This window comes from Sarcophilus harrisii, chromosome 4 (genome assembly GCF_902635505.1).
Source record: "Sarcophilus harrisii chromosome 4, mSarHar1.11, whole genome shotgun sequence".
NCBI lineage: Eukaryota > Metazoa > Chordata > Mammalia > Dasyuromorphia > Dasyuridae > Sarcophilus > Sarcophilus harrisii.
In genome coordinates this window covers 275,810,428-275,824,406 of record NC_045429.1, presented here as the reverse complement: position 1 = coordinate 275,824,406, position 13,979 = coordinate 275,810,428, and the positions used below count along the sequence as shown (strand labels likewise).

General features: G+C 43.4%; 1 protein-coding gene across 1 annotated transcript in view; it reads right to left on the bottom strand.

The window, feature by feature from the left end:
- Positions 1–13,305, bottom strand: part of KCNK5 (potassium two pore domain channel subfamily K member 5) — a 63,623-nt gene extending 50,318 nt beyond the window's left edge. Inside the window, exon 1 of the mRNA XM_003769030.4 lies at positions 12,644–13,305. Within this exon, the coding sequence (XP_003769078.1) occupies positions 12,644–12,829 (186 nt within the window). The 5' untranslated portion in view covers positions 12,830–13,305. The remainder of the gene's footprint in view (positions 1–12,643) is intronic.
- Between the last annotated feature and the right edge of the window lie 674 nt (positions 13,306–13,979).

The following is a 13,979-nucleotide window of genomic DNA, read 5'->3' as shown; positions in this document are numbered from 1 at the left end:
AGGACCTGGTGTGCTATAATCCACAGTTCATGAGGTATTGGATATGACTGTGTTGAAGCTGGGAAGGGTTTGGGGTCACAGATCAGTATCAAGAAATGCCTCAAAAGAATTTGCAGGCTTGAATCCATTTCCTAGCCAAGGGGCAAAGTTTATTGTAATTATAACACCATTATAAGCGGGTTAAATTCAAGTCCTAAGACAGAGGAGGCCCCTTTATCCACTTTTGTATTACTGACATGCAAATTCTATGGTCCAAAGAAGTGGTCTCCAGAATTTGTTTATCACTGACCAACTGAGAGACAGTAATGACCTGAGGAGTAGTTTATTCACTATTGTCTCAGGAGTTTGATCTGTGGGACTATCCTGAGGCCAGAAGCTATCTGACTGAGGAGTGGTCTATTCAGAATCAGACAGGTTGAGGCAGTCTCCAAAGCCAAAAGATTTAGGACTATTGACTTATTGTTAGAACAGAAGCCCTCCCCAAATCAGGAGACCTGAAATGCTATATTTCATCAACCGGACAACATCAACAGAATAATTTTTGACACACGATATCATCATAATAATAGCTAACATTTATATAGTACTTATTGTGTGCCAAGAACTGTTCTAAGCAACTTACAATTATTTGATCCTCACAACAACCTTGGGAGATAGGTGCTATTATTATCTTTAATTTCTAGAAAGGAAACTGGGGCAGAAAAGTGATTTATCCAAGTCATACAATTATTACATTTCTGAGGCTGGATTTGAACTCAGGACTTTCTGACTCCATTTTCTGAAGCTCTATCCACTATACCATATCCAAGTGCCACTAAATGCTTTTTCCTCCCATTCATTCACATACAATGAATATGTAGAGAATGGCTATAAGGTTGTTCATTGGAGAGAGGATGTATTGATGCTACCTCAAATCACCCTCTTAACTATGTCAAATATGAAACAAGTCAGTATCCAGGTGAGATAGGAAAAATGGTAGCTTTCTTGCTCTCTGTGCCTCTAACCCATCAACTTCATGGCTATATAGATCTTAGATCAAGGAAACTTAGGAAGATGTTAATGAACTGATATAGAATGTAATGCACAGAAGCTAATGGGCAAATGGTAAGAAGCAGGAGAAACAATTTATAAACTGAATAGATACTGGTATGAATGAAACAGGAGAACTCTGATCAGCAATTTCGGGGATCACTTTGAGAACCTACTGGAGAGGATTGTGGGATTCTTGCTACCCCTCAGGAGAGAGGTAGCAAACAATACATTAGAGATTCACTTTCAGATTTGGATGATGTATTTTATTTGACTTTATTTGTTATAAAGGGAAACTCTAGGAGGGAAGACAGAGTCATTCATTAGGAAATGAAGGGTTTTTTTTTTTTTTTAAAGACAGCAATATAATTTAGAAAATACATCTGTGACCATTTCTGATCATGATATTAGTTCCTCCTTTCTAGATCCAAGAGAAGTATATCTTAATGCCCCCCAAAAAAGTAGGACTTGCGCCCTAGAAAAACCACAACTAACTACTTACTACTGACTAGGCATGTCAGGGCTGAAGGGGAGGGATCATAGAGAAGACAGGGATTTAACAGAATTTAGTCCTAGATAAACATCACTAAAGACAACCTAAATATTTAGAAAGAGATTTAAAATAGGGATACAAGCTTCAAAATCAAGGCTTTTGAAGAGGCTTGAGACGGATGATTCCAACAGGCTCTAAGGTATAATAGGAGAGAAGAGGTAGTTGGTTGTTATCTTCTCCCTCCTTCTTTGGCCCCCTATCAGAGAGCATGATCTAACACTGACCACACACCAGAAAGACCAGTACTGTCAAGTTCCAGGGGCTGACAGACCTGGAACAGAGAAAACCTTTCATTAGTTCAGGTCAGTCAACCAGTGGGGAGGAGGCTCAGCTGGAAGGAGGGCAGAAAGATGCAAAAAGTCTCCAATTTTCCAAGGTTTTCAAACCTTCTTTGAAAGAAGAGGAGAGAAAAGTTTCTTAGGAGGGAAGAGGAAAATTGTGGGAGGTTCATTCAGATTTGAAAATGAGGGCAGGTCAGGGAAGAAGGGAGAGCTAGAGGGAGAAGAATCTTTACAGGCAGGACATAAAGGGTTTTATTGTTGATTTTAAAAGGCTATGAAGGCAGTCTCCTTCACTCGTGATTTGACAGGGGAACTCATGGCCCAGCAAACAGCTGATGGGGTGGAGCTGGGCCACTGTGGGGGCTGGGAAGAGGGCACATATCTTCCACTTACAAGATAAGAGATCGGAACAAATCTGTTCCACCTCTTTTCACAAAACCTTTTCCAGCCCCCCCCCTTGTTCTCCTGTCAATGCCCTTCTCACTCAGGCTTACCCTCTCCATTTTGCAAAGGCATCAAGGCATGCTACAGTCCCATTCTCAGTAAGACCCAGTTCAAAATCTACCTCTAGCATGAGTTGTGAGACTCTAAGCAAGTTAATCTCTCTTACCCTCATTGCTCTAAGACAAGAATGATAATACCTGAATAATAACTATTGTATGAAAGACATTGTGAGGTCACAGATAGAAAACTGACTTCCTATCTCTGATAGTACTGGTTATATTTGATCATTTCAGTCATGTCTGACCCTTTGTGATTCCATTTGGGGTTTTCTTGGCAAAGATACTTGAAGTGATTTGCCAATTCCATTTCCAGCTCATTTTATTGATGAGGAAACTGAGGCAAATGGGCATAAGTGATTTGCCCAGGGTCACAAAGTCAGCAATTATCTGAGATCAGTCTAACTCTAGGCCTGGCACTGTCCATCATACCACCCAACTGCCTCACTGGCTCTATGACTAAGCAAATCATTTAATCTCTCTGTCCCTTGGTAAAGTTTCAGAGATATCACACACTTGGTGTGTGTGTATGGAGGAGACAAACAAGCAATCATCGATTAATAAAACCCCAAACTTCTGCACAAAGTAGTCAAGTGAGGGAGTTAGCAAAGTTGTGCACACATTTCAAAGCACTTTACAAATCAATGATTTTTAGAATAGCTTCCAATTCACAGACTTAGAGAAGGTTAAGTGACTCAGCCAGAATGTGAACACAGTTCCCCTAACTCCAAATTCAGTCCTCTTTTCTGGTCCTACCACACTTCCTTCCAAAGCAGATATTGTAATTAACATTATTCCCATTTTCTAGAAAGGGAAGCTTGTGTTCAATTTTTAGTCAGAATGGAGATATCCATCTTCTTTCCCCTCTCGGAAGAGGTAAGCTTATTCAGAAATAATCTCACAAGGAGAAGTTTCAATCATCACACAACCTTCACAAGTGGCAAGGGAAGGAAGCAAGAAAAGAAAAATAATTGTATTTTACACAAAGGAAAGATTTAATTAAAAAAAAAAAGCTTTTATGTGCCTACATAAAAGGGACGATGGTATACTTGGTGTACTTGAGTCTGGAAAATCAAGCTTGGAATCTCACCAAAAACAATTAAATTAGTTGAGTGATCCTAGACAAGTCACTTAAATTTCTCTTTGGAACTCAATTTTCTCAACTGTGAAATGAAAGGACTGTACTAGATTGGTGGTTCTTAAACTTTTGTTCTTAGTATCTTTATATTATTAAAATTTATGGAAGACCTGTCCAAAAAGTTTTTGTTTATATGGGTCATATTTATAGATATTTATCACTTTAGAAATAAAAACTAATTCTGAATTTGTAGACCCTCTGAAAGGGGTAGAGACCCCCAGTATTCTTTGGCGTATACTTTGAGAACCACTGGACTAGATGAGCTCTAAAGTCCCATCTAGTTCTAAATTAATAATCCTGTGTGTAAATTGGTCAGCCAGGTTCTCTACTAAATAGAATGCTGGGCCTGGAGTCTCATGAGTTCAAATCTGAACTCAGACCCTGGGCAAGTCACTTAACTCTGTTTTTCTCATTTATCTCATCTGTAAAATGAGCTGGAGAAGAAAATGGCAAACCATTCCATTATCTTTGCCAAGAAAATGCCTAAACTGGGTCACAAAGCATCAGACGTAACTGAAAACAATTGGATAATGTCAAGTTGGTTGTTTAGAGGAATGGCTAAGAGCCAGGCTCAGTTAGGAAGACCTGAGGGCTACTTCTGACTTCCAACACCTGATAAATGGGTTGTAACCAACCTTGGGTACCTTTCTTAACCTTTTAGTGCCCCAGACAACTCTTCAACATTTTAAGTGACAGAACAATTGCAAGTTTGTATTAACAGAAAGAGTTTTCTCTTGAGGTGCTCCCATTACTGAGGAAATCATAGGTCTGATTAACAAAATAAATAAAACATGCTGGGGAAGATGAAAATCGATACAATCCCTTCTCTTCGGCAGCTCACAATCTAACAGGGAGATGAAATCTGTGTATAGATAATTGATATAAAGTGGAATGAGATAAGAACTAAGGGGAGGCAGACAAAGCATTCTGGAAAATCTGAATCACTGAGGCAGAGATCAGGGCAGTGATCAGTCAGGTAAGCAGGTTCTGGAACCCAAGTCTCCCAGCTCCTGGACTGGCTGGTGCTCTTTTTCCTTTCTTTCTCTTTCTCTTTCTCTCTCTCTCTCTCTCTCTCTCTCTCTCTCTCTCTCTCTCTCTCTCTCTCTCTCTCTCTCTCTCTCTCTCTCTCTCTCCACACACACACACACACACACACACACACAAAATCCTCTGCTCCCTGATCTATAGGAGCTCCTTTGGGTGGCTTTGGGCATTAAGTCAACAGTTGAAAGGAAAGAGGAAAAAAAAAGTTTCCGTTATAAACAAATTACTCAGTGATTTGGTGATGGGGAGGTATAGGGGAAGGAAGGAGGGGGCGTCCCCATTACAGCCTCAGCCTCCTAGAGAGATGTTGATGGTTTATCAGCTAGTTATATTTAAAAAAAAAAAAAAAAAAAAAAAAAAAACAGCTGCCTGTAGCAGTAGGGGTGGGAAATTACCTTGTGTTCTCACAGTGACACCTCTTAGGGGTGGAGAGGGGGAATATTCCCACAGAAGGATGTTCTTTTGAGGGGGCAAAAACAGCCAGAGTTCAGAGGAGGGACAGCAGTGGAGTCTCTAGGGCAGCTGTAAGCTGATGGACAGGAATCGAGGGAAGTAAATGCAGAAGGTTTTTTTTTTTTGGCTCCTCCTCCCTCTTCCTCAGGGTCCACTAGACACTTTTCCCAGGAGAACAGGCTCAGCCCTTGCCTCCATCCCACCCACTCCCAGACCCCAAAGACCTGGCCCTCTGGGAGGAACATCTCTAGTCCTGCTTGTGGAAATTCTCAAAATGTCCCCCTTGGTGAAATCCTCCAGCATTCATCCAAAGCAACACCAAGCAAAGAAGTAAAGGGATTTATTGGGATACCTCATTTCCTGTGTTGCCCCCACCATCATACCTCATGAGGCCCCCATGATAATCCACCATTCCACCTCCTCTAAGGGTCCCCTCCTTGACTCAGACACAAAGTCACAGTATGAAAAGAGAGTCTCTGGGGCTGATCTTGGCCCTATAAGATGCCTGCCATACAAATCTTAGTTGGCAATCTCTCTTAACTGCCCCCCACCGCCTGCCATCATCACCACCAGAAGGAAAAAACCCAGAGTTCAGAGCCTAGCCAGATCAGACAGCAGCCCAGCCAAACTCAAAGATGAAAGCTCTTGGCTTAAGGTCAGGGCCACTGAAGCAAAGCACCCAAACCAAGAGATTTTGTTTCTTTTAAGTGCCAGACTATAAATAACCCGTGACCCTTCCCCTTCCTCTCTCCCTGCCTTTTTCGGGGGCAATAGGCACCATCTTCCCTGAGCCACCCATCCCCCTCATCATCCCAGGCATTTTGGGACAGTTTGAGGGAAGACTAGATTTGGAGCCAGAGTTTGAATTTGAAGCTTGGCTCTATCACTTATACCTGAGAGATCTTGGGCAAATTACTTTTGTAGGTCTCAGTTTCCTCATCTATAAAATGTGTGTGTGGGGAGGGGGGAATGTTTTTTAATTCTAAACTTATGGGTGAACTATTCAGTCTAAATATAACTAAATACTGTCCTCAGCAATTCCCTACCTGGACTTGATTATGGTGTTCACTGAGTAGTGTAAAAATATTTGCAGATTCTCAAAAATTTAAAAATCCATGTTGGGTTTTTTTTTTAAACCACAGTAAAATCTCAATTAAGGAGAAAAACATTCATTTAACTAGATTAGATTTACTTTTTGCTGCCCTCAGCTATGAAAAGAAACTAGTGTTTTGTCTCATTTTCTAAACACTAACCTTTCTTATAAAGAACTTCCAGTGTCTCCCAGTTAAAAAAAAAAAAAAAAAAAAAGTCCTGATCATTCTCATGCAAAAGACTGGGAAAAGATCCAAAGCACCACAGATTTCTAGAGGAGAAATAACTGTCAATTACCTAATTCTGGAGATCTCATTTCCTAGCAGTCCATGACTCTGAATGGAGTATACCCTCAAGAGATGTCTGCAGTCCTTTCAATGTAGAGAATGGCTATATAAACACCTTCTAACACATCTGTAATTTAAATGCTAAGCCTCTAGCCTAAAGTCTCCCAGTAAGAGTTGGAGGTAAAACCAGATTATCTTGGATCAAGAGTCTTTAAAAGGACAGACTATAAGCTCCCTGAGGCCAAGAGACTGTTTTATCTTGCATGACAATGGCCCAACAAGACAATGCCTGATACAGAGAAAATACTGGTGGTAATGTGGATTCAGTGCTGGGCCTAGAAGATCAGAGTCTAATCCTACCTAGGAAGCTTCCCTAGGCAAGTCCTTAACCTCTGCCTCAGTTTCCTCATCTGTAAAAAGGGGATAAAGATAGCACTTACCACCTGATTGTTGTGAGGATCAAATGAGATAATATTTATTAATGACTTTAGCACAGTGTGTAGTGCTTTAAAAATGCTTTCCTCCCCGTCCTTTCCTTAACAATGCTTGTTGATTGGTATAGAGACCTTATCAGTTCCATATTGGTTGAGGGTTTTTATAGGGGGGAAATATGTCTTCTTAATTAATCTACGAGTCTAACATACCATGGGGAAATAAAATATCTTCGAGAGGTTGGCTTGCCTTCAAGGAGCTTACAAAATCTAGTTGCAGAAACAAGATTCATACATGCAACAATTAAGAATAGAGTGTAATTAAGTGCTAATTAAGTGTTGCTTACAATGAGTGCTAATTAAGTGGGGAGGATAATAAGTGCCAGGTCAAAAGAGAGATGACTGTTGTTACTAGAGGAATCACGGGTGTTGGGTACTTCAGTACAGACTTGCTAAAATAAAAGTAGAGTATCTCTAAAGAGTAAGTCCCTGCCTCTGGGGAGTTTGCAATCCATCCAGTTTCTCACTTACCGATTAAGTATATTTACTGGGAGATAGTTTGGCAAACAAAGTAAAAACCATTTAAAAGGCTAAACCACAGGACTTGGTACCTAAGTGTCGATTAAGAGCAAATTAATCAGTTAATCTGGGAAGGCTGACCAACATACTGGGGAAAACCACTTTGGGGGCCCTTACTTCAGTGCAATGAGGACTCCAGTGAGGGAGAAAGGTTAATGCTATTGTAATGTCCATTTTCCAAGTGATGAAATCGAGGCACAAAAAGTAGAGCCAAGTCTAGAAACAAGAATGTGCCTTTCCCCCCACAATTATCTGTGCTGTCTCGTCCAACTTAGTAATTAAGAAAGAATGGGGGTTGGGAGGAAGGCAGACATTTAAAACTGGGGAGAAGCAGCTCTTTTAAAGAAATAAATATAAGGACAGTCTAAAGAGCAAAGACACTGGGAGGACTTCTTAATGTAAATAAAATATAGTGCTAGAATCATAGATTTAGAATCGGAATAGACCTTAAGTGCATTCTAACCTAAATCCCTCATTTTACAGATAAAAACACATGGGCAGAAGCAACTTGCCCCAAATCAGTCAATATTTCTTAAGTACCTACTATGTGTCAGGTCCTATGCATACCAAGAAAGCCAAAGACAGTTCCTGCTCTCAAGAAGCTTACAATCTAATGGGAGAGACAAGATGCAAACAATTACTTACAAACAACATATACGCAAAATAAAATTGAGGTAATCAATGAATGGAAGGCATTAGAATAGAGCAGGATTGGGATAGCCTTTCTGTAGGAGATGGGATCTTAGCTGGAACTTGAAGAAAGCCAGGAACAGGACATGAGAAAGAGAAATCCAGGGAAGGGAAACTCAGTTTAGATGTCCTGAGCCAGGAAATGAATTGTCTTTTGTGAGAACAGCAAGGAAAAGGGTGTCTTTAGATCACCGGGCATATGGAGTGCAGTAGGTGGCACGATAGATAAAGCACCAGACACATCAAGTCTGGAAAACTACTCTTCCTGAGTTCAAATCTGATGATCATTTAACCTTAGTTACTCATCTATAAGATGAGCTGGAGAGGGAAATGGCAAACCATTTCAGTATCTTTGCCAAGAAAACCCCAAATGAAATCTAGGAGAGTTGGACAGGACTGAACAAAAATATGTTTAGATACTTCAGATTAGATATTACAGAACAACAAAGTGGAAAATAAATGAGTAAGATTGGAAAAGCTGTCAGGATGAGCAGATTATGAATTGGCCCAAACAAAGGATGTGATATTTGGTCCTGGAGGTGACAGGGAACCAGGGGAGTTTGAATAGGGAAGTGACATGGTCAGATCTGAAGTTTAGATAAACTTGTGAAGAGATTTTCGACAGGCAGACCAAAACCAGCAGACTGAATAGTTCAGGTGTGAGGTCAGGAATGAAGGCATTATAGCATAGTGCGGCAATGTCAGGAGAAGAAAGTAATGAGGATAATACCTAGGTTTCAGAACCAGGTAATTAGGAGGATGGGGGTACCCTGACAGCAATAAGGATGGATGTAAGAAGAAGGGAAAGGTTTGTGAGGAAGGATAATGAATTCATTTTTGGTTATGTTGAAATGTCTGCTGGGTAGTTTAAGATATAAGATTGAAGGTCAGCAGAAAGATTTGGGTTGGATTAAGTAGTCTTTAAAATTATCATCCTAGAGGCCACATGGAGAATAAATTGTAGACCTTGGGTTTGAATCTAACATTCTTTCTACTATAGTATATTCAAATCATAGTACCAGAAAGTCAAAAAAAGTTTTTCTAGGTGAAGGTGTATCAAATTCCAAATAAACATTTGGAAAACTGTCTGCAAATCTATAAAATGAAATGCTTTATGCAGTTGCAGACAAAACACTCCATTGCTAACCTTGTTGCTCCCCATAATCTACCCACACTGATTTCTCCCTTGCATTTTTCAGTCTCTTTCTCATGTCTTTAGATTTTAAATTCTGTTGGGGGAGATATGAACTTTGCATAGTTTTTGCATATTATAGGCACTTAATAAATATTCCTTAAATTGACTGTGAATTACACAGCCCAAAACAGTGAGGTGGTGCAATGGATAGTGTTTTAAGTCAGGAAGTTGTTGTTGAGTCATTTCAGTTGTGGCTGACTTTTTCTGACCCCATTTAAATTTTCTTGGCAAAGATACTAGAGTGGTTTGCCATTTCTTTCTCCAGTTCAACTTTGCTGGGGAGGAAATTGAGGCAAACAGGGTAAAGTGACTTGCCAAGGTCATAAAGCTAGTAAGTGTCTGAGGCCAGACTTGAAGAGAAATCTTCTATATTCCATGTTGGGTGCTCTATCCACTATGCCCTCTAACTGATAATATAATATTCTAGATTATTGCTTATGTTTGAGGCCCTGGGGATACAAAGAAAAAAATCCAACCAAATCCAAAACTCAATTCCTACCTTAAAGGGATTTTTATTCTACTGAGATATAACAGGAAAACATGGTTCTTAAATACTCTTGTGTTAAAAAATAGCAAAGGAGCAAGATGGGCAACATAAGCAGGTCAGCACCAGGGAAACTGCAGTTGGTGAAATGCTTCACTTGGGTCATTATTTTGGGGAGAAAGTTAAAGAAGGGGGTCAGTAGTTGGGGGGAAGGAAAGAGAAATAGTGCATGTGTGGACGTGTCCATGATGTTCTTCAATCACATTGTTCAAAGCCCTGGGCCGATGCCCAAATTCTTTTTTCAAGTTACCTGCCCACTTTATAGTGAGGGCCGGAGCTCTGTTTACAATCTTAGCAGGATCTAAGAATAAGAGGCATTTTATTTGTTCAAACACCTTAAGGAAGCCAGCAGGCTGCAGTACCACCAGCAGCTGTACCCAGCTGCCTCTCCCCCCTTTCCCTTCATGTTTTGAAATTTATTTTCTCACATTCAGCCTTGAATTTTTTCCTTCCTTCCCCTATCACAGTCCTGTAGCAGCTAAAAGGGAAACGTTTAGAGTTAGAGAACAAGGCTTTATAATCCTTCCTGATGTGCACCCCCCCTCCCCAACCACCACCAAACAAAGAGGTAAAGAAAACTACACGAAAACCTTGTTTTCCAGGGAAATTGTTTCCTCAAGGGAAACCATCCAGTAATACTCTCCTCCCTCTTCCCTCAGCTGAGACCAGCAATGTACCTGAGAGTAACAGATTCAGTAAATGAACCTGGTAAGGGTCTTTACTACCCATCACTAGGATCTCCAAATTCAGGATCCTGATTTCCCTGCCCCTTCTCTGAATCTCAAATCACCCATCTCTGACTTCTCTGGGCCCCAGCACAAGAAATGGGTATGGAGTCCCACTAGTAGGTCACCCTCTGTTGACAGACCCAGAAAAATGACAGAAAGTCCTCTCTGGCTCCTTGTCTTGAGAAAGCATGTCTACACAAGCCAATTGTGCTAGTACTTCTACTCACTCACAGGAACCTTGGACACTGACATTAAAAAAAAAAAAAAAAACAACTAGAAACTGGATTCCTGAAGATTCGAAAAAATCTGGGGAGCTTCCCCAACAGAGTACACTGTTTTCACAATCATTTCTGTTTTTGTAGCTTTAAGAATCTCAAAGGAGAGTTGAGTTTATTCTCTCTACCTCTTCCCTATTATACAGATGGGGAACCTGAGCCTCTGTGCCATTTGTCCAAAGTAACATCAAGGAGATAGTAGGGAAAAACAGGTCTCCAGTTTTACCCTTACCCTAATCTTAAATAAACACCTCAGTAAAACAAACACTTTCAGCTCTTCTTTCCACTTTGCAGTCAAAGGATTACCCAGGCCCCCTTAGCTTCTTCCCCCCATTGTCCGCAGGCACAGGGAGAGCAGAGCAGCAGGCAGAGATCGTTGGAAGACCCCAGTGCAGACTGCTAGTGGTCTCTCCCTGTCCCCATGCTAGTGTTTTTAGTACCCCCAAAGATCAGCACCACCCAGAATGGGCGGCTGGAAGCTCGAACAGTGAGGTCAGCAGGATCGATGGGGTGTGTACCGACCAAAGATTAGAGGCTCCCCCCATCTCCCATTCCCGCCTTCATCTAGTGCTATCCACCCTTAGTCCCAGTGGTCTCCCTCAAGAAAGAACCTGGAGAGCTATGCCTGGAGCAAAACTTGGAGACCCTGGGGAATCTAAGTTTTAGGGGATTTTCTTTTTGTTGCTTTGACTTTTGGGAAAATGCATTTTAACCTCCTTTCCAACAGTAGCGTTTTTAAGCTCCAGTGTCTGGGGGAGATAAGCCACCTCGGGAAGTGAGGCCACAAACTTCTTTCTCATTTTAGTCCGTAGTCCCCCCCCTCCCCACAATACCCTCTCATCTCCCAGAAGGCGTCCTCGTCCCCCCTATCCGTGACCGGCTGCTCCAGGGTTATCAGCTCACAACATCCAACCTGCTCCACAACTCCCTTTCCCTGAGGCCCCGTTGTGGGAGTGGAGCCTTTCCTCCAGGCAGCACGTGGGGAGCAGAATTGGGGAGCCAGAGCCCCGGATCTGCACTGCACCTCGGCCTCCCATCCCCACCCCAGTCTCACTGTGGCAACTGTGGAAAGATCGCACACAACTCGTAGCATTGGATGGAATGGGGAGGGGATGCAAGATCCCCCTAGGACTGGCATGGAGGGCTCCAAGGCACAATCAGAAGCTTTTGTCCTCCCTTCCAGCCCTTCCACTGGGAGGGATGGACTGGCGGCACACACTAGCACAGAAAGGGCCAATTCCAGGGTCAAGGAAAGGTCAATCCTTAAGACTCGCCAAAGCGGACCTCACAATGTCCCTGGACTCAAAGGACTCCGAACCTTTCTCGGTATTCTAGTAAACGGAAAGCTTCCAGAAAGCAGGGGCTCCCTCGTTTTTTCCCCATCTTTGTATTCCTCCAAGCTTCTAAACAGTAACCGGCACATTTCAGGCGCTTGAAAACTGTGACACACTACTCTCTTCTGTCCCCAAAGTTATATCGTCCCAGGAAAGGTCCAGCCTTCCTCTCTTAACTCCCCAGGAAGCTTTCCAGGCTTTCAGTTCAGTCAAGAGAAGGATCCCAGGGAAAGGAGACAGCTTCAATCCAGGAGAATGTTACAGGAAAGACTGGGAAAGAGGTTCCTTTCAGGAATCCCTCTCTAAAGCTTTGAAGTGTCGGCGCCACACCATCCCAGAACGTACCAAGCCCTAGAATAAGCACTCCTGGAAGATGCGGAGAGCCACCGAGGCAGGACAATGGGGACGCTGAGTCACCTTCCCCCCAAAAGCAAGACTAAGCCTCCGAGTTAATGCAGAACCCCAAGGCCGGCTGGTTGCCCATGCTTACCTGTAGGATCTTGTCCAGGCCCTCCTGTCCCAGGTACGGGTACTCTTGGAGAAGCTTAAGCTTTTGCCTATTGTAGTTATCCTTGGCGGCCTTCCAGTGCGGCTCCTCCAGCACCTCGAAAATTGCCGCCCCGATGGACAGGTAGAAGATGATGGCCGATGTTAGCAGAGGTCCCCGGTCCACCATGGCTCTGGAGGAGGCCGGCCGCTCCCAGCCTGCTCCAGGGTAGGGGCGGGCAGTGCCGGGGGCAAATGGCCCCCCAACTCCGAGGGCTCCCCACCGCCCTCCCTAGCAGCCTCTAGAAACAGCTGTTTGAATTTGGAGCTCCGCATGCGCAGTGCCCCCCTTTTGCCTCTCCGAGCGCCTCTCCCAGGGCAAAGTTTCTCCGCCAAGTTGGTCCGCTTTGGGGTCCTAGAGTAGCTGAGGATTCGTGATCGGGGGTATGGGGGGAGGACCCTCGACTGATACCACCTTGGGGGTTGAGAACAGAAGGGAGTTTTGGGAGGGGCAGTCCTGCGTTGGAAAAAAGAAGTGGGCGCTCCAGGTCTCACTCTAAGGGGAGACACGTGGGCTTCCTTTCTGCCCGCCACCCAGCTATTGCCTTACACTGCGCCCGCCTTGCCTGCCTGCGCCTCTTTAACCAGCGGCCCCAAGAGCACTCCTCCGAGCCCGGGGAGGGGCCAACCGGTTCACCCGCCCTCCCCAACCCTGGACTGAGAGGAGGGAGCGAGCTCGGCCCCGCCCCTCTTTGATGGGCCAGTCTGCCGGCGGCGGGAAAGGGGGTGTAGGAGAGAGGAGGGAAGGTGGAATTTAGGGCTTCCAGCGCTTACAATTTTGAATATGGTAGGAAGCTTAACCATTTATTCCTCCTGATTCCTAGAAGAGGATTGGGAGCACCTAAGTTCCAGGTGCATCACCCCCACCCGGCACCCAGTCCCGGGAGAGAGGGGGCGGGAATGTTGGGAACTGGGCTGGAGGAACTTGCCTGAGGGCAGCGGCATCCCATTATTATTTTTTATATTAGTATAGATGCTTCTAATTGTCTTTATTTCGCTTCTCCCCCAAAGCTGGAGACCTGCGGGAAGAAAGCGAGGGGCAGGGACAGAAAAAGGGGAAAGAAGGAACTAATAGGGAGAAAGGCGAGTGGGCCAAAGAAAAGGGTGCAGATTGCAAGGCTGGAGAGCCGTACAGAAGTAGGTGGCTTCCAAAAACTTTAAAAACAATAAATAGTCCCTTGGGAACAGTTGGGGATTTCTGTTTGACTTAAAGTTTTAGTCCCATTTAACCTTACTTTACCTTCTAATTTGGGAGGCACATTTCTCCTGCAGATGTAAGT